Source organism: Meleagris gallopavo, chromosome 9, assembly GCF_905368555.1.
Source record: "Meleagris gallopavo chromosome 9, MGAL_WU_HG_1.1, whole genome shotgun sequence".
Taxonomy (NCBI): Eukaryota; Metazoa; Chordata; class Aves; order Galliformes; family Phasianidae; genus Meleagris; species Meleagris gallopavo.
This window is the reverse complement of record NC_139412.1, coordinates 12,864,398-12,885,549: the sequence shown is the minus strand read 5'-3', so window position 1 is coordinate 12,885,549 and position 21,152 is coordinate 12,864,398. Positions and strand designations below refer to the sequence as shown.

Here is a 21,152-nt window from a genome sequence, read left to right as displayed (position 1 = left end):
AGGTGAGGACCACACTGCAGGATAACTAAGAGGAGCAGCCCACAGGGCTGTGTCACTCCACAGTGCCCCGTGGTAGTGGAGTGGCACTGGTCAACCAGGAATGGTCCCTGAGTGACTGCTGTGAACTAAGCCTCATTTGGGATTGCAGCCGCTTGTCCATCACCTCGTGCCAGGGGGGAGCTTTCCTTCTAAATGACAAACAAGAGGGGAACCAGATGGGATATTTTCCAAAATGCATCCTTGCCTCAGCATTTTCCCAGGGACATCTCCTCTCCTGCACTAATGGCTGCAGGAAAAGCAACAAGAGGAACTTCAGCTCTCCAACAACATTTTTGGGCTTCAAATTCCCCATAATTAAAAAAATACAGATGATTTCAGCCCAGCTCTGTCTCAAAGATAAACATTGCTTTCTTTCCCCAGTGGCCCCTACACAAAGGAAAAAGAGGCAGGAGGTTGAACTGAGCTCTGAGAGCTGCTGAGATGCTTTGTTTGGGGTTTATTTGCTCTGGGCTACAGCGGCCTCCTTAAAACAAAGGCCAACCCCACACACACGTATGGAGAAAAAAGCACCAGTGACATTTTTAATGTTACCCTCAAACAAAACTTCCCTGGAATCCATCCCTGGTGTCCCCAGACACATGGTTTTGTTTCTTCTTTCCTTCACACACACACACCCCATCATAAAAAGGAAAACCAGCCCCAGACGTGCATCCCCAGCGATGCTGCTGCTCTGTGCCCAAGGGGCACCAGGCTGGGCCGTGCTGCTGCACTCAAAGCCACCAAGTCACAATGTGAGCACAATGCCCACAGCTGTGCCGGCTGTTATGGCTCCCATGTCGTGTTCTTACTTAGCTGTCACCACCTTGGCTTCTGCTTTCAGATAATTTGCACTGGCACTAATGCAATTACATTCTAATGATTATTTGCTTTTAGACTTATGATGCACAGTGCAAGGGTTTTCTGTGTTAGAGTCCACAGAGGTTTGAGGAGGAGGAGGAGGGAGGTCTCCCACATGTGATTTAGGAGGACAAGCTCACCCTTCACCATAACCGTGAGCTTACTGGTAGCCAAGGCCAGGGTGTGGAACAGAGAACCAAGCTGTTCTCTTCTGTTCCTGCTCCTCTTCTCCTTCCCTTTGTGGCTTTATTCCCCTTCACACCCTGTGTTCCTTCCAAAGCACCTCTGCAAGGCCTCCCCAGGGCAGCAGGAGTGGGATGTGGGACAAGCAGTCACCAGGCCCCAGCCGCTCTGACCCTTCTGAGTTTTACCCCTCTGAGGCCAAATTACCCATGGTGCAGAACTGGGAGAAACAGGATCTGCTTTGAAAGAAGGGCTGGAAGTCTTAGTTCTTAATTAGCTGGTTGTTGGCACTCAGCAATTACCGCCGTATGGCACGGCCCAATTATGGTACTATTAACTTTAGTTCTCTGGAAATTCAGTGATTAATAATACTAATAATTCTGCTGACCTCAAAGTAATTGCAGAACATTAAAGGAGAAAACTGTTTCTAATTAAGCAATCCCCAATCCTTCTGTTTTCTCTATTTTTTGGAAGCTCCTGGTGCCTCTCGTCGGGCCGTCATTGCCCTGGGAATGGGACTGGCAGGGGACAGGGCAGGCCCAAGAAGCAGCTTTTTCCCCCAAGAGGTGACATTCCTGGAACAATTTGGCATTTAAAAACCAGTCTGTGTGAGCCACAACCACACACCCTGCATCCAGCTTCTGGCAGGCTCTGGCATCCTGCTGAATGTGTGCATGTAGATATACACACAGGCCTTACACTTCAGAGGCTTGCACTTCTCTTGGCAAAGGATCGTGGAAGTTTCCCCCAGAAGTTTTCCTCTAACACACAAAGTGAAGATTATCTCCTTCAATCACTTCCCTAGATTTAACCACCAACCTGAAGGAGCCTTTGCAAGGCCAGTTCTTTGCTGCCATCACATTTTACTCTTTCTTGCAAAATTCAGAGCAGTGTTCCTAACTATATAATGTGCACCTGCTTTGTTTTTCTTGGGGAGCAGGAAGGGAAGGCAAAAAACCTGCTCCTACAGAGGTACCTTTTAATCTTTTTCTCCTCTTCTAAGGCCCAAACCTCATCATGCTGAGGGAGATGCATTTACTGTGATGCACCTGAAAGATGTACCTGGGACAGCCTCTGATGGATGGTGATGTCCAAGAGGGCAGGTCAGCACATTTCCCAGGGAGACAAGGTGGTGTGGAAATCCAAACCAATGCTGCACAGAGCCCAGTCGGCCTGGGCTCACTGCGGGCTGTTTGGTAGCAGCTTCCTCCCAGCTGGGCTGCTACCAGGGTGCTTGTTGCAAAATGTCCAAACACTCTGCTCACACCCGTTTGCAGATGGGCCACAGTTGGCTATTAGCAAGTTTCTGTAGCTGCATTGGGTTTTTGTTGTGTTTTTGGACAGGTTTTTTGGGGAGTCTTCTTGTTTCAGCGCTGGCATGCCAGAGAGATTTATAGAAACAACATCAAAAGCCCCAAAAGTGCAGGGGATATATGCGCTAAACTGACCAGCGGCCTCCAGATTTGTCAAGCTGCTATTTATTAAAGCATTGGCAACCAAGGGTGGCTGTAACTATATTAAGATCAATTCCAAAAGTCAACAGTGACAAATGTATCCACTCATCCAGTGACCACTTTCAATAAGTTTCCTTCCCCACAACCCCTGCTCCTTCCCCCTTGCAGCATGATGGGAGAGGAAAAATAAATTGGAGGCCAAAAAAAAAAAAAGAAAAAAGGACCAATACCTGAACAGACAATATGCTGGTCTATTGGAGGTGTCATACAGAACATCCTCGGCTTCAGGCTACTCACATGTTGTTGGACGTGGGCTTCTGAAAAGCATTGCAACACGCAAAGGAGAGATGATGGGCAGCTGCAGGCTGCTGCAAGCAGTGCTGTTGGTCTGACGATTAAACGAGGAAAGTCTGCAGCTCTGTGTGCAGCTGCAGGACTGCTCAGAGAGAAATCCAACAGTGACGGTTGAGGGAAGAGACTGGAATGAACAATTACTTTATCTTGCAAAATCTCCTATTGGGTGAAAACATGAAGACAGATGCCATGTGGCAGCAAGAACTAGATGAGGTGATTATGTTCGTTTTATGATCAATAAGGTCTTCATATTTAGAAAATCAATCATAAAACAAGCCGATCAATGGAAAAAAATTGACAACACAGGATCTGTTCATTAACACACAAAATACTTTTACAGCTAGCTACAAACATTATGACAGACACTTATAAAGTATCTATATATATTTAAACTTACTTTTTCTTTCTTAGAATTAGAGCTGCCACTATCTTCAAAGACTTCAGGGCTGTTTCAACAGTTGAATTACAAGACAGCTCATTCAGAAATTACAAAATAAGCTGGGTTTAAATAAAGAGGGAAAATAATCCACAAAACTCACTTCAATATAAACTTGTATCAAAAACATCACTCTCTTGATGCATTTTCTGAAGTTGTGAAATGTTGAATACTAAAAAGTTTTTCGATCCGCGCTTTGTTGGTTTGGACCCAGGAGTAAAGCAGTTCACTGCTCGCTTGTTTCTGGCTGTTCAGACCGCAGGTCTGCTGAAAGGGAAACAGGCTTTAAGCCATTTTCCCCACAGACCTGCTACTCTGTGACTGGGAGACCCGAATCCCAGGGCAGAGTCCTGAGCAACACCCCTCGGGGGATCCGTCCTGCTCTGCAGGCAGCAGAAGTCACGCTCCAGCTCAGAGAGCAAACAGGCGGCTCCGACCCTGCTCTCTCCAGAGGCAAAGCCCAGATACCACGCTGCTCCCGCTGGTGCCCAGTTATCTAAGCATCACCACTGCTGATGCTGAGCAGAGACCATGCTGAGCGAAAACAAGTATTCAAACACCTCAGAATTTGGAGTAACAGGGATTCTGCTTGAGTTAGAAGGGAAGGTGGTTGTCTTTTCCTTAAACCTCAGTAGTCTAGCACAGCCCTCAGAGTAGAGTTAGACACAAAAGTGCAAAGCAGATGGGCTTTAATGCTTCTGAAAGCCTCAAAGATGGTGTTGTTGGAAGTCAGACTCTAAAACAAACTTAGGGTAAGGTCTTTTTGAAAAGAAATGTATTTTCTTCATAAATACAGTACAATTACATTTTACAATGTCTTTTTACTTTCTAGACATAAGAATGCTAGCTTTTAAAAAACAGTTCCTATACAAATACATGGAAGAGAAGCCCACCCCACAGCCCCCACCCCAGCCCGAGCCGCACCAGCCCCAGAGGCAGGGGATGCCTGAGCGCCCTGGAGCTTTGCCGTCCTCACTGCCCCATGTGGCCACCATTTTGTAAGCAATGGAAGAGCACATCCTTTGGCCACAGTTACCAGGATTCGCCACATGGGTACCAGCAGTGGCTCCTGTGCTCTGTCCTGGCTCACGGATGCGGTCGGCACATTCAGCACAGGATCGTGGAGCAGGAGGTATCCTTGGAAGTGATTCTGGCCTAAAGCCCCACAAGTTCCCTTCTCTCAGGCAGCCTCAAAATCAAAGCAAAGCTAATGCTAGGGCCTCACACTCTTCCGATTGCCATTAACGTGCCTGCAGAGGCACAGACCACACTAAATTTCAGCTCCCTGCCAGTCTTTGCTTACCTCAGCCACCCCCTGCAGCCTCCTGGGGAGCAGCTCAGATCCCCAGGGGTCCCCCAGACCTCCGACAATGACAGCTGTAGACCGGGAGCTGCCAGAAAGGAGCTGCTCAGAGTTAACAGGGAGACTGGGCCAACTGGGAAGAAAAGCCTCCCGACCCCAACCTGCCCCCTGAACATCACATCTCAAAGGAACTGCCCGAGGAAAGGACTTGTGAGTTCGGCCATTCTGTAAGTAGGGAAAGGAAAGAGGAAAAGTAACTACACTCGATTTTCTTGTTTTGCTCTACAGAGAAGAATATGTGGCTTTTTATTTTTTTTTTAGAAAAGCTACAATTCTGCTTCTAATATCCGAGTTTAAGAAAAACTCTTAGTCTAGAATTTTGGTTTGCAAAGAAGGTCATTGCAATCACTGTGTTAAAAATCACGTTCTACTTGAAATAAGCTCTACCGAAGAAAAAGGACGTAGGTGTGCAGTTTGTCTCCTTAAAGCGGTTTCTGTTTAAAAACAAAATAAAAATCTGTACAGGGAGACTGAGGACTATAGTACACATCTTCCTCAAAGAAAGCAGCGCTATTACATTCACATGAGGGTGGCTCTGAGGAAGTTCGAGGGGAGGACTACATTCCTGATGGCTGTGTTTGTCAGCACAGGAAGATGACCTCAAACTTCCCTGTCAAATGTTTTGGGGGTTTTGTTTTTGGGAGAAATCAAAACCGTAAAGCACGGCAAAGAACTTGGCTGAAGGAATGTGAAAATGTATCATTTGCTTCCAAATTGACTTCCATTGGCACAGAACCACTGAGATCGCTGCAGTCCTGATGGCTTGGACTGTCAAAGACCACCTGGCTGCCATGTCCAAAGGAGACAGCCACTGTGCAGAGTCTATCCTTCACTCACAGAAAGCTCTTATATCCTATTTTTTGTTTGTAAAAATAGGAGGTGGTGGTGTTCAGTTTGAAACCAGTGAGTGACAGAGAATAAACAAACTATTTTACCTAGCCCAGCCAAACAGCCAACACCAACTGTGGAAAAGCAGTCTGATAAAACATACCGTATCTGTAAATGATCAAAATGTTCCTAGGCACTGTGGAATCAGTGAAGATCAAGTGAGCTGGAATTGTTTGTCCAGAGCTCTGCAGGTGCAGAACTTCATTCTTACTGCTAAGAAACACTTGTAAAAATGGAATATCACTTTTCCTGACTTTAAAAGAATAGAAAAGCGCTCTTGCCCTCCCCTCTCACAGATACCCCAGTGGCATCCCATCTCCCTTACTGCTCAGTCTAAGCCCAAACCACAAAATATAAAACAGAAAATGATGATGAAATGGTAGAAAGATGAATATAGTGGCCTGACAAGAAAAGCTTCTCCTACATTTCCAGCAATTGCGGAGGAGGAAGAGAAATCACTCAAAACCATCAGAGTGGGCACTACTTCATATAATGGGATGAAATTAAGTCAAGAGAAATAAACATAAGGAATAAGAGTAAAGAGGCTGTGAGCAGTTTGTGTAGAAAGGGGTGGAGAATTAAATCAAACTGATTATTAGAATACACTTAGGGAAGATCTGCTGTATGCTGCAGAGCAGTGTAGACCCATTAGGAAGAGACAGTCCAAGCCTTAAAGTGCAGCTCTGAAGCATGTCACAGGGCAGAGATGGAAGGGAGACTGGGCAGCCTGCTAGAGAGATCACCGGTAACACCAGGTCACTGAGCTTTCGCCTAAATTTTGTACATAACATGCATTCTGCCAACTGACTTCTGTGGGCTAGGCAGGCTGAGGAATACTAACAAGCAGGAAATTTGCTAGAAGCGACAGGAACTGTTTGCCTTGCTTTTCCAAGTGACTGTCACTGGGGAAGACAAACAGAACCCAACTCAGGGCTGATTGTTAGGCACTGCTACGTTACCCGTGCAGCAGGGAGAAGGCACTTCCCTTCAGCTCCCACCCCTCCATGGTAACATTCACATTACACCTGTTGAATGGTAAGGCCGTTTCAACTGGACACCTTATCAGTAGTGTCAGCTAAGTAGGAATTGAGGACATTCACTAGCTGTTGGATGATTAATTGATGATTTTCCTTTTTTTCTGAAGTGAAATGATTTGCAATAAAAATCTGTCTACTCTAATGTTGTCCAGAAAGCTGAGGCTAGCCAGGTTGCTGACCTGTGACTACTGGCTAATCAAACATTTTAACATTCAAGTAAAAAAAAAAAAAAAAAAAAAAGTTTTTAATAGAAATTAATATTGAACTGTTTTAATAAAATGCAAAGACAGTAACAAAAATACTCAAACATTTACGTCTATTGGTCTTAGTATTTCCTTACAGCATCTGCAACCAAAGCACTGCTGTATTCTTGCTAGTCCCCAAGGATCTGAGAACCTGACAATTAGAATGTGTAACTTCCTTCTGTAATGCCTCTCGGTCATTATTTAAGCTGCTTTCTCCAGTTAGTTAAAGAAAAAATATTTTGGAAGGACAGAATTTGCCATCTGAAACTTTACACACAGCTCTTGTTTAAACCTCTACCTCTGAGGCTTTGCTACGTAAAAAATAACCTATTATCTGCCAGAACAAAGGATGTACAAAGGAGGGCATGGGAAGTATAGAAAAACCTGCTAAGGATGCAGTAGGTTAAGTTATAACACTGGAAAGCAACAGGGCTTGCCACTTGCACTACTGTAAACTGGGGGAAGCTCCACTAACACCAATGGAATTACAATGGCAGAAATCTGATCTAACAGATCAGGACTGAGTCAGCAAAATGTCCTTTTTTAATTTATGTAAAACATGAATGCAATATATTACTTACTATCCACTGTATAAATTATTGAACAAGTACTTACGTATAAGACTACGGCAAATTTTTCGATGCAACTGAAAATGTGAAATGTTACATTAATCACTGGAGTCTTTTTTTTTTTTTTTAAAGACATAATACAATCTGGAAAAAAAAAATTACCATACTGAAAAAGGAAATCTTTCCAGCCTACAAATGAGAAATACCTATTCTTACCCAGAGTGAAAAGATAAACTCCCGTGATCATAGCTCAGATTTATGAAAGCTCCTCAGCTTGAGAATACCTGCATCCTGGAACCATCAAGTGATGCTTCCAAATAAGTCCCTGGCTCCATCACTACAAGGCCATTCTGCCCTCTTACTGTGTTCACATTGGACAAACAACCAACAGCTGTGAGAGTAGGTACTTCTGCTTAAGAGACGACTTTAAAAATACTGATATGAAATATAAGATGTAGTGCACCTAAGTTCTTGATTTTTATCCAGGCATTACCAGATCTAGTATTCAACAAATAAGGGGGATAATTTCAAATAACAAGCACTGTGGATTTTTTTTTTTTTTTTTTTATAATTTAGAACAAATTATAAATTAACCTGTCCATACTTTTGAGACATAATATACAAGAGCAAACAGCTGAGCGTTCTTTTATTACTCAGGTACTACAATTTTTTCCCAATAAAATTGTCTTTTAAAAAAATTCTTGCTGTTGAATCCCAGTTCAGATCCGGTACGGGCTTTCAGATGAGGTATTCTACCATCTCTCCATCTGGGAGGTCCTGCCCCATGGTTTGAACAGGGGCTTTTCTTTCGAGAGTACTGGAGTGGAAGAGTGGCCCATCTACGTGATGAGGGAAAACAAGAGAGACAACTTCAATCACAGATGAACTGTGAGCACAGGATCAGAAAAGTGAGGTTAACATTGTAAGCCATCTTCTGACATTGGCCAAAAGACAGCTAACAACTTACTGGTTAGTATAAAAACCACTATTCTTCAAATATGTACGGTATTTTCTGAAATTCCCTTTCGGTATCTCTCATGGATACACAACAGCATATAAAATGGGAGAAACTTCGTTTAAACTAATGCAGCTAGTGTACACTTCCACCACAAACAAAACCTGTTCCCCTGCTTCCCTCAATGCAAGATGCACAGCAAACCAGCCAAATTCACTCTTCCATAAAGAGCAACGTAATTGTAATGTGTCTGTAAGTAGAAGAGGCAAGGTTGTGTAATCTGCATTGATTTGGCAGAGTGGACTGGAAAATGAGCAGTTCTTGCCAGCTCAGAGCTCTGTGGGAAGCAAATTCAGCCTCTGTGATAGTCACTGTCAACGTGATCTACTTACACCACTGCTGAAGTTGGTCCTGCAATGGGACAGTGTAATAACGAGACAGCTTTATCATGCTAGTTACCCTTCCTTCTTTTGTCTCCCCCTTAACAGAGTCCACTTTGCTCTGAAAACTCACTAAAACATGATGGCCAGTTTCTACAGCTCATTTTCATATGCTATTTAAAGCACACAGACCACCCTCAACTTACTTCAGAGGAGACTTTCATGTGTTCCTGCTCCAACTCTTAAATCATGCTGTACCTCTCAGCTCAGTATATCCATGCTTATCACACCACTCTGAAGGCATTATTTTTTTCTTCAGAGTGTTTGAGATTTCTCAGAACAGGGACAATCTTGCCTCTGAAACCCACAAGTAAACCCAGCTTTCCTGAAGAGAAGAAGGGACAGCAGAGCCTGCCCCATGGAGAAGAACAGTCAGTGAGCCAGTGGCACAGGCCCCTCTGGGAGAGCAGCTGAGCTTCCTTACCTGTTTTGTCAGCACTATAGGGCAGGCTGGCACTGGGGAGTCGTCCTGGTGTGGGAGCTGCAGGGGAAGCTGCAGCTTTGCTTTGCTCGTTCCCTCGGTCAGTTTGGGTGCTGCAGTCCCGGCTGCCTGTTTTAGAGTGGGCTGACAGCAATGGGGTGGAAGGAAGGACAGGAGAGGGCGTGGAGGGAATGGATTCGGAGCGATACTCTGTTCCCAGCAGAACACCTTTGTGGAAAAAGAGAAGGAAATTTCACAATCCCAAAAAACTAACTGGAATCAGTTCTGCCCCTCTCTGTAGTACTTGCTCTAGGATCTGCACTTTAGCTGTCAGCTCTAATTTACCTTTCCATAGCACCTTTCACCACTTGGTGCTGAAGTACCTGAAGAGTAGCAGTGTTCTCATGTTGCTGCATGCAAAGATAAGCGAGCTGGCACTACCATCTTAATTCCCTGACTCTGAGCAGTTGCTCAGTTGCGGATGGATAAATCTGCACACCCTGAAATCAGCTGCAAGAGACTTTCATTTACTTATCAGAAACTTAGGGAAGACTTGTGGGTCCAACTTCTTTCCAGAAAGAAAAACATCATCTAAGATTCCCTTTGATATGATTTCCTTTCTCCAAACAATAGTGCCGAGTCATTCTAGACAGAAGCCGTGTTAGCGCAGGCACAACTCTACAGGACAGCAATCCTGATTTGTATCTCTGGCTGAAGGAGACTTTACATCTTCAGAAGCTGTAACAGCCCAGCTGAAAGCAAGTGCCTGGGAACTCTGAAAACCAGATCTCAAATATTGCTTATATCAGGCACCAAACCAAGTGGGAATTAAGGCTGAAAAATTTTCATGACAGCCTGGACATCAGAAGTCACCGCTTCCCCAGAAATGATTAAAGTGAGCAGCTGCTGCAAGTGTGTTCCACTCTGCTTGCAGGCAGTTTTCCTGCATGCTAAGCCAGTCAATCTGTCTGTCAGACATCTACCTTCTGCTGTTCCTGCCTCCCCTATAGACAGTGACTGGCGTACCTTAATTGTCACCATTATTTAAAAATTACCTAGGCTGCCTTTCCAGCTCTTGTCCTCCCTCTTCTCTTCCAGGATGGGAGTGCTGCTCAGCGTGGATGAGTGGGACAGCAAGCCCGAGCCAGCATTTGAGATTGACATCAGTGACTTGGCAGGCCTCATGGAGGAGAGCTGGTCTGTCTTACCAGGCTCCTTCCGGGAGCGCTGCTGCAGGACTTTGATCATGGCATCCTTCTCTATGATCTGAGCGTGCAGAGTCTTGATCCTTTTTGAAAAGAACAAAGGACAACAATGTGCTTGAACTTCCATCACTTTGGACTGAGGCCTCAGCACCCCACAGCTGTGACTAGAACTCCCCTGGGCATTCAGGGAGGCATGGAGAGGACACCCTAAATACTGGCTGCTGACCCTCCATGGCATAGTGTATGAGGCATCCTGTACATGTACACAGAAAGCTTAACTGAGACACCACCTCACCTCTTGCTACTGGAAACTGCTCTAAACAGGCATGGGAGAAGCTCTGAAGCAAGGCTGAGAGTTATGGGTGGGGTACAAGGCTGACAGAAAGAAAAAAAAAAAGAACATTCACAAAGTGTGGGGAGTCTGCAGTGGAAAAACCTTGGGGAAAAACAGTGAAACAATAAAGAAGTGGCTCAAACTTGGGGTCTGATGAAGATGCCCTGAAGAGAAAGGAATAAGCTAGACACAAAATCTAAATACAGATTTTGGATTGCTGTGCAGTTACATCCTTGGTCAAACAAATGTCTGGCATTCTACATTATTGTAGTTGGTGAAGACATGTGAATTTCTGATTCTGAGGCATCTGCCTGAATAATTCATTTAGAATCCCTGTCCTAAAGTAGCCAAATAGGAACAAACTGCATTTTACCTTCCCTCCATGTCCAGACACCTCCTGTTGGCAAGCAGGATCTCTTCCTCCTCCTTTTGAATGCGAGCTTCCAGCGAAGTGTCATAGCTAGGGTTAGGTGAGTGGCTGATCACTGTCGTGTCCCTGGGAACGGGCAGTAGAACAGATGAAGGGCAAGCTAATCATGTTGCTTTCCTTCTAGCAGTGCTGAATGATTGCTCAAAAGTAACAAACAATAACAACTACTGTTTCTGACTTTAGGCTGGTTCAGTGTCTTTTGAAAATCCCACTTCCAGTCCTAATGAAAGAAGGATATGCAAATAATACTAACAACAGTCAACTTGCTGTCTATTTCAGGCCAGTCTATGATCTAACTGATTCACTGTGCTAACTTAAACAGATTGATGGGGCAAATCCAAGGAGAGGAATGGGAAAAGATAATATAGAATGTTAGGCACTTTTCTTTCACTGAAAAAGTACAAACTTTACTTCAGATGCAAGATCCCCTTCTCTTCCAAGAAGCAGGTATCTGAGTATATCTGAGTATCTGAGACCCAGCAGCCCTAAGAACTGTCTGGTAAATGTACATTTAACCCTGCAAAAGTTCAGATCAGGAAGAGCAACACACCAGCGTGAAGGGTGTAAGAAGGTCACTCAAAGAACCCTAACTTGACCCAGGTTTCTGCCTGTGCTGTAAAGCATCCTTCCTGCAGCCCCATCTTCCTAAGGGATGCTATTTTCCACCACCGAAGAAAAAGGAAAGCAAATTTGTGCGCAGTGTAGATGAGGTTACCATTGAAATTAGTGAAATCCCTTACAGCCTGTTTTTGAGAAGGCTATAATAAACAGCGTGTAAACTGGCAGCAGTACTGATGGAACAGTTTATTTTAAGGGAGAAGGAGCTAGAAGGAAACGGAAAAGTAGAGGTTTGCTCTTTCCTGACTGGAAAGCATTCTTTGTTCTTTTAACAAAACCTGAACAGTCCTAACACATCCCCTCTTACTCCACGATAAACAATAGACCAGACCCCTATTTATCAGTGCATGCTGAAAATATAACATAGCCTCTAGGGCCAAGCAGTATCAAAAGCCTTTAGAGAATCTCTAGGGAGGCAGAAAACAGTTCACAAGAAACATCAATACCCCAAAATAACAGCCCGCTTGGGGAGCAAGGTAAGTCTTTAAATGCTAACACAGCAGATCTGCAACTTTCCCCCTGTAATTTCAGTATGATCTTACGTGCTAGGAAGCCAGCTGCGATAACATCCCTATTTGAATCTCGTTCGTGAAACAATCTAAAATAAAATCTGCTGTTAAGAAATAGAAACTAGTGATCAATGAAATTACATGTAAGCACTACCTGAAGTTCAAGAGTTGCTCTCCAATAACAGCACTTGTTTACCAGCTAGCTGAAGACTTGGGCCTATTTATAACCATAATAACTGCTTCTATACAGCTGCTTTGGAATGTGAGCTTGTTACCCAATTTCAGACACCCTTCCCTTCCCAGTCCCACAAGAACTACTCTCCACACACAGCAGAATGTTTTGAGCAGAATTTCCTAGTAGATGTTTCTGGTTAGTAACCATGTTGAGGACAATACCACAAAGTAATTTGCAAAAACATTCTGGAGAACAAGCAAGCCATTCAGGGCAAATGATGTGAATCACCAAACTCACCCCATCCCACATGACTTCAGCAAGGACTGACTCCTGTTTGAAAAGGGGGGAAAAAAAAAAAAGAAAAAAAAAACAACTCTCCTCACACATCTATTTTTGAAGCAACAGCTTCTAGGAACGGCTCAGGACAACTCTAGTCTGGAAAATGGCTCTTGCATGTGGGGGGAACCTTCTCTTGCAAAAAAGTTTTTTATAGTTAACAGTCACACAGCTCCTAGGAAAAGCAGCCAAGCTCCACTTGTGTGCAGAGGTTTGAGAAGATGTGCAGACCACAAGGAGAGGTATTGTGGGAGGGTGATGTGACAACACTGTCTTGTAGAAAATATGACATCCAACAGGAAAAAGAAAATAATCCCTGTACTATGAATAGTTTGATTTACCTCTGAGCAGCCACAGTTGCAGCTGCATCTAAAGCAAACTGTCTCATCACGCTCTCCTCCAGGTATTTCTGTTCCCACTTGGTCATGTCAGCTTCCAGAGCAAGAATCCTTTCTTCCTTCTCACGCAGGAGTTCCATAAGCGCTGTGGCATTGTACTCAGAGACATTGGCAGCCTGAGATGTACCCTGACGCTGATTTTGAAAAGCAAGGCAAAGAGAAGTTTCAGGATACACGTGTTAGACTCAGGGTTGGTTAGTCTGCTTTTCTCTGAGGGGCAGGGGCTGGTGCAAGAACCCCCCAGAGTGAACTTGCAGTGGCTATGCCACATGAGGCAGTCTGACCTAATATACCTGTGGGGCAGTGCAGCCTCCCTATGTCCAAACCTGGAAACAAGCCCACATAATGCAAGCCAGGCTCCTTCTATATCCACATGTTGAAGCTCAAAAGCCATAAAATATGAAGAACTGTTCCCAAGAAGGATAGCTTAAGTCACAGCACTTGTGGTAGAGCACTTCTCTGTGCTACTCCAGAGCTGGTCAATACTAACAAGTGGTATCTGAGATGGAAAATACTCCTTAAGGCCTTTTTCCACATGCAAAGCCACAAGAGCATGTCAGGGAGCTGGATATGCTACTCAGGTCTGACGTCTCCAGCCCGTCCATACTGCCTAAAGTAACTCACACTTACGTCCAACACCATTCCAGCAAAACACTAACTAGTGTACAAGATTTATCAGAGTTTTTAAAAAAATCCAAATATTTTTAATAGCATTTGAATACTAAATCAATATGATCTTTGTATACCTGTGGACTAAGTAGCTGGTGGTTAAAAGTAATTTAGTTCTAACACAAGATCTGGAAGACAGACAACCTTTTCTCATAAATCAATATTAAAAAAAATGGAGATCTGCTGTGCTGAAAGTTCAAAGATAAAATGCATAGTTTTATATGAAATCTTATCTGCGATTTGTGTGATACTTGACTTGAAGACAAATTGGGCAGGTAATCTGTTTTACATTCAGCTCAGAATTCTTAAACCATGACAAGAAAGTTAATTTTTTGCTTTGACTAAGGCTCAAAATCAAAAATTGGGTGTTCAGATTACCTCCTCTTCTAAAGGTAACATGGAAGAAAATTTACCAAATTATGTTAACTCCTACTGAAAGCACTACAAAAATATAATTATTATGTAAATATCTGTTCCTACACGGATGTGGCAGTTGAGGACCAAATTTAACCTGAAACTAAACATGAATTAGACTATAGGTGAACTGTCAGGTTTGTAAGTTACTCTGGAAATATGATGCAGGCCTACATTGGATGTGAGCTGAAATAAAACTAAAACTTCCCACCCAATTTACAATGCCTCTGCACAATCTACTTCTCATCCATTTTTTCCCCCACTGAAAAAGACAGACTACAAGAACATATTCTACATGAAGCTCCTGTTTCCAACAACTGCATTTACAGAACTGGTTTTGTGGTTTTGGCAGTTTTGTGTACCTTTTTTTTCATATAAAATCTTTCTGAAGGGCCTTTCATTTCAGTCCAGTTGTTATTGACTTTTACTTAAAATTTCAAACTGTAAAGAATATTTTAAAAATAATATAAGAATTAATATAACCAGATTGCCTAAAATTAGAACACCATCTAGCTATATGGCTGTTTTATCACATGATGCACAGACTGTTGCTCTTTTATCTAAATTTTCTGGTTAGAAAGAAATAAGTAAATCAAGTCAAAACAGAGGTTGACATAATAGTTTCCAAAAGAAAAAAATTTGCTGATTTTACAAGATGGAAGAAAAACACTGCATTTCTTCTGCACATGTTGTAGTGTCAAATCCTACAAGAAGCCTAGCCAGGGCCCAGAGGAAGACAGGATACCTGCTGCATCCGGAGAGATTCCAGCTCTCGCTCTAGCCGGGTCCGCAGCCTATGCTCCAGCTGTTCCCGTTTCTCACACGCTGCCTGCAGCTGAACCAAGGCCTGTTGCATCTTCTCCACTTTCTCAACATAGACCTGCTTCTTTTTGAGCTGAAACAGAAAGAAAACATAACATGAGTTAAATAAGGGGAACTTTTGGCTCTGTATGCTTTGCAGAACACAGCATTGCCAGTCAGAAGGAACACCTTTACATCCCCTGGACTCCAAACAAGCCTGATGTTACAAGTCCTTCCCATCTCCACCTTCCTGCTGGGTTTATTTCTTCTTCTTGTCCTCAGCATCCCCATGGTAGTGATGGGGAAACTGAGGTATGGATCTACTGTGAAGGACTGAGAGCATCAACAGGCTGGAAAGGGCACCTGGGTTGGTGACGAAGGCATTTAAGTGAGTTGGTCCATGTTATTGAGGTACCTGTAGCAAAGACAGCAATTAGAGCTGGCCTGCTGTCATGGTTTGAAGAGTTATCACGTGACACTTATCCCTCCCCTGGGGAGAAAAGGGGAAAAGGAAGAGGGGACTGAGATAGGAAAAACTGATTTACTAAAAGGAATGCAAGATAACACAGAATAATGAAGCATAATAAATAAAAATGAACCAAAAATAAAAGCAGAGGAGAGAGAATCAGTCTGAGTCTTTATTGGCAGGCTCTCCACAGCTCACCTCCCAGAAAAGACAAAAAAGCTTTTCCCCCATCACCCAGAATTGGAAATCGTGCGGAGGCTCCTGGGAAATGCAGCACATCCCAGTGCAGCTTCCTCTTGGAGTCAGAACTCATGAGAAACCAGGAAACACAGCTACACAGTGCACTGTGCCTCTGCACCCAACAGCGTGCCGTGGGATGTCATGATCTGGAATACCAATAACAGGACACCTACAAGTTGGGAACAGCTTTTTTCAGTGCAACATTGAAAGCTACTGGTGGTATCCTATTCCAGCCCCTCAACACTAGAATAATGATCAAGATGAAAGCACGTACTAGAGGCAGCCTGACTTATGCTGGCAGTCCTGGCATTCACCTACCATCTTGGCCTGCTGTGAGCTGAGGGGGCCTGTTCCACTCCTGCCACTGCTCTCCATCACCCATCCTGCAAACAACTGCCATGCTACCTCACCACAACAATGAAAACTTCCATGCTGAAACCCCCAGGAACCATCTTAGCAAGGTCAATTCACAGGTCACACAGAACAGAAATGAACCAAAATGTGAATAAAATATGAATAAAAAACCAGAACCAACCCCAGGTCTAACTCTGTTCCAACACAGAATACTGCACACTTAGGGACATCGTTTTCTTCTATGGAAATTATTATAATAATTACAATTAGCTGAGCTTCCACAGCAAATCTAGGGCATTGCTTTTTTAGCTGTGAATGTCATAAACTCTGAAATACAAAGTAGTACGAAGGCGGCAACTCTTCCCAACAGCCAGAACCAAAGCCCAGTGAAGCACCACAGCACAAAACACATTCTCTTATGCAGCTTCAAAGGCTGCTCTACAGCCTCATGGAAGAAATGTCCATTGAGAGATATTAAAGAACACTACTTTGAGTTCAGGAAGTCCTTCTTGGAAGCGGAAAGTATTCTGGGAAAGTACCATTTGTTGGTCCTATTTATGTGTTCCCTAGGAATCTGCTGGAAGTTATGGTGCAAACAGGATACCAGGCTCGTGGGGCTTTGATCAGAATGAAATGAGTCGTTCTTACATTGTGCCTTCCCTCCAGAAAGGTCTTATCACGTGTTTCTTCAAAATCTTCCCTTTTCATACTCCTGTTCCTTGAGGCAACCCAGAGACTGCGGAGAGAGAAGTCTCCAAACACTATTAATCCCAGACATGGTATCCCTTTCTTCTCTTCCTAAAGTCAGCAGGCACCTAACCTCACAGCATGAATGCTGCTGCCCTAGAGGATTTTCCCCAAACAGCTATTTTATAATAAAAGTTACAGTAATGAGTGAGTAATCCAGCCAAAGGTCTTCCCACCAGTGCATGTACAGCAGAAAGGTATTTTTATGCTTTGATTGCTCAAGATTTCAAACTCGTTTGGGATGGGAGGGACAAAAACATTTTAAAACAACTAAATAGTCAACCGCTGCTCTGCAGAAAATCAATGAAAGCGTTACATTTAATAGATCTTTTTATTCCAGGTCTTAGCACTTAATAACACTGATTTATGACTCCAATAAGTACACCAGTGTTACAGTCTGATTAACAGTAGCTCCAAGTAGTTATGTAACTAGGCAGAAATGATAACCCATGAGTCTGCAGCAGAACCGGGACACGGTGATGCCCAGCACCTTGGCGTTACATGGGAGCCCGTTTACCTGCACAAGAGTAAGAAATGATCCAATCAGCAGAGAAATACTGTGCATCAAGCAGAACAATAAGTGAAAACATGATCTCTGCCACTCTTCTGTGCACAGAATTAAGGGCGAGGGGGAAGGACAGATCTTTGGTTTCTCACTATCTACCGCAAAGTGCTTAAAACTCTCTGTTCATTCTTCTAACACAGCGTAAATACACTGTGCAAAAGGTAGCCGACAATACCATTTTCCTAGTTTCATAATTAATGAACCTGAGAACATATATAGGTGGATTAGCTTCTTGGCAAGCATTCAAAGAATAGCAAGCACCCAGCCAAAAACGAATTAGGACACAGAAATTCCGCTGAAACGTTCACTTTGTAAGTGCTCCCATCAGCCGAACCTGCAGGTGAAACGTTGCAACACAAGCTGTTGCCCAACTTAACTGCACTGCCTGCACATGCCTAACTCATGCACCAGACCTAAAGTACAGGCACAGCTTGTTTCGTGGCTTTTCATACAGCCTTTTTATTTCCCCTCACAAAACGCACTTCCTGCATCGATAGAAATTGTGAACATGAGAAAACGTAGGGTTTTTGCTTTTTTCTTTTTTTTTTTGAACACAGAACTAACTCTGATTTTATCTGTCCTCTTGATGTCAAGAGGACCAGAAATAATTCTTCCAAACACAGAGGGATTTCATTACTATAAATTGACAGTATGATCGTGTTTTCCTTAGACAGGAATTGGAAACAGAATTTCCTATTGCCAGTGTGCTGCAGACATAAGAGAAATGGGAGGAAGGAGAAAAGCCAGCACGCTGAGGCTTGTTCCTGGTCAGCTGCCAAGGATTCCCCACCCTCACTCACACAGCAAAGAACCCAAACTGGCTGCTCTGTGCCAAGGGCCACGGTAACATCTACCACAGGGGAGATGGCATCAAAGGACACTGGAATTCCTTACTCTGCAACAGACCTTGCAGTGAACACGTGCTCGAGATAAGAGTTCATTCCTGAAGCTTTACAAGGATGCAGTCACACCCTTCCATCTATAATTTTAAACAAATTTGACAAGACAGAATTTTCCTTTTGATGGTACCACATTTAACTAAGAAGCAAGCTCATGCACACAATGTATTGTAACTATTTTGCCTTGAAGGGTGCTGTGAAAACAGAGAGCATTTTATTTATAATACTATCTTTATTATAACACCTCTGGAAGACCGTACAATCTCAAACAACCTCGGTGCACGTCTGGAAGCAAAGCAGAGCACTTTGGCGTGACTACATTCCTTCCCAACGTTTCCTACAGCATATGGCACAAGTCTATTAGTGCAGATAAGTTCTTGTGGTCAGTCTGTGACTATTTTAGAAAACATCTTAGCGAGGTATCGGAGGCCAAGCTTTATCAACAAGATTTTCTAATTAAATCGTTTAGAACAAGAGCAGTCACTCTCCAGTTCACATCCACTGTGATGTTCTCAAGACATGATGAGAAAAATAAGGCAAGGACAGGGATGCTGCAGAAGTCTGTAGTTTGCAAAAGCATGAATTGATGGAGGGAATACCCCTAGAAAGATTCCCTGGCATCCTGATCAAGCATTTCTGTTTTCATTTCATTTCCCCTTGTCCTTGTCAAGATTGCTCTCTGCAGTTTGAGGCAGCTGGGAGAAGCAGGATACACCTGGGATTCAAAGGCTTTGTTGCTCTGAGTCTGGCTGACCTGAACAGCAAGCTGTCTCCAAGTTAGAAAGATTTACAGTCTGAAAATGTCTGCACACCAGTACCCCTGAACTGCAGGGCTTCCAGCGATGGAAAACAAATCAACCACTATAAACATACAGGAATGAAATGATTAAACAAATGTATTCACTAAACCTAGAAAACTGAAACTTGTCATAAGAATCCTTCTGCCGAAGAAAAGATTTCTTAAGATGATGTAATGCCTGGCAGAAGATAACGTGAAGATTTCTCTGCTACAGAGAGCATTTGCACGGTCTAAAAACAACGGTCAAGGACAAAGCGCTCCTATCACAATTGGACAATTATTACTCTTAACTGTCCAGCCAAAAAGGGATTAACATTCTAGAAGTCCAAGAAACCCTGTCTTCCTTCACTGAAGGTAGGCTTCTCAGCAAAGTCTTCAGCAAACCACACTATTGCTGTTAGGGATCCCAGTCCTTGCAGAAGAAAAGGCTCTGAAGAAGGCATGGAGGTTTCATGTGCACAGTGCAGGGAGCAGGGGTATGCAGGGATGAGCTATTTTCACTGCAAGTCACTGGATGCAAGGGAGGTAGAGGCTGTAACATCCTCCAGATTGGAGCTGCCTCTGCAGGACAAATGTGCTCCTGGGCAAAGCAGATAAGGGGGAAGAAAGGAACTTCTTTTGCAGAGAGATTCACCACATCCAGATGCGTTACTGAGCACAGAGTTTTTCTGAGGAAGAAGAGAAGACTTCCTGTATAGCTAGCAAAGATTCAGAAAACCTCCCAGGCACTCTGACAAACCCCTCTTCTTCATCTTGGACAGCTCCTATTTCACCAAATTGGTAACACTTGCCAGCATGTGCTCATCTCCCACCCACTACTTCTGATGTCTTCAAAGTTCTTTGTTTAATATATTCAGGGTGTTTTCATTACATTCTGGACTTATCCTAAAGCTGAATCCATTCATATGCAGCTGAAAATGTGTTTCCCCACAAGAATTTGCCTGCTATGGCAGAAATGCAGTAAAGAAAAAGGACAACAAGGATGTTTAAACCACCTCTCCCTCCTGCAGTTGGAATATATTCCTCTAGGATGCCTTTGATCCCTCAGTGTTTGAATTCAGGCCCAATAAGGCGCCACTGGCTTCAGCAAGAATGCATGCTGAAGCAATTTACTAACTATCCTCTTACTGGGGAGCAATGTTTGTTGCATGGGAATGTCATAATGTTGTCTCTCCATTCATTTGTGTTAAAAGAAGTTAGAACTCTCACAGCCACCTCTGGAAAATTACTAACAGGCAGAATATGGGAGGTAGAGACATGGCAATAAAAAGCCAGTTCTGCGTCGTTACAAGAATACAGGTCATTAGACACACACAGTAGTTACAGGGAAGAAGGGGAGTTTTCTCTCCTGACTGCCCTACTCATCCACAACAAGACGACATCCAAAAAGTTGCTCCCTTTGAAAGCAACTCTGTCTTGAAATGAGTGGTTATGAAGCCAGGAATATCTTTTTATAGACCCAGAAGTGATTAGGGGAAAAAAAAAAAAAAAAAAAAAAAAGACAAATCTTCAAGCACATGAACTCTCCTATGGGTTACTTCCCTACAAGCCACAGCTCTGTTCTGAAAGTATCTCAAATATAGTATGTGAAGTATAATAGCTGTCATTTGGAATGGATCTTTCTGTGTCTCCTCTCAAACAGAACCCCCAGTATTATCATGGTGCACAATTCCTCCTCACCACAGCTGAGTTGGAAATGAATATAGAATCTTAGCTCTGATATCTGTTTTACGTTGAACTCTGATGGCTGAAAGATCTTACAGTCTCTAAACACAAGTCACTTGGAGAAGCCACTCAAGCTTCTTCCCTTCTTCTAGCCCTAATTTCATGAAAGACAATGTCAAGTTTTTTCTATTGCAAGGTTTAGGCATGAGGATAGTAACGAATAGATAAAAATATCTTCTTGGTTGTAGTCACTATTTTTCAAAACTGTCTCCTTAAGGCACTCGTT

At 43.3% G+C, this 21,152-nt stretch overlaps 1 protein-coding gene across 4 annotated transcripts in view; it reads right to left on the bottom strand.

The window, feature by feature from the left end:
- Positions 1 to 4,077: 4,077 nt before the first annotated feature.
- AMOT (angiomotin) overlaps positions 4,078 to 21,152 on the bottom strand; it is a 60,850-nt gene continuing 43,775 nt past the window's right edge. For all 4 annotated transcript variants that reach the window (XM_085230823.1, XM_019618267.2, XM_010715365.3 and 1 more), the window contains 6 exons: positions 15,076 to 15,225; positions 13,191 to 13,381; positions 11,155 to 11,277; positions 10,298 to 10,530; positions 9,246 to 9,470; positions 4,078 to 8,265 (listed from right to left, as the gene is read on the bottom strand). In XM_085230823.1, coding sequence (XP_085086949.1) covers positions 8,165 to 8,265; positions 9,246 to 9,470; positions 10,298 to 10,530; positions 11,155 to 11,277; positions 13,191 to 13,381; positions 15,076 to 15,225 — 1,023 coding nt within the window. In that variant the 3' untranslated portion in view covers positions 4,078 to 8,164. The remainder of the gene's footprint in view (positions 8,266 to 9,245; positions 9,471 to 10,297; positions 10,531 to 11,154; positions 11,278 to 13,190; positions 13,382 to 15,075; positions 15,226 to 21,152) is intronic.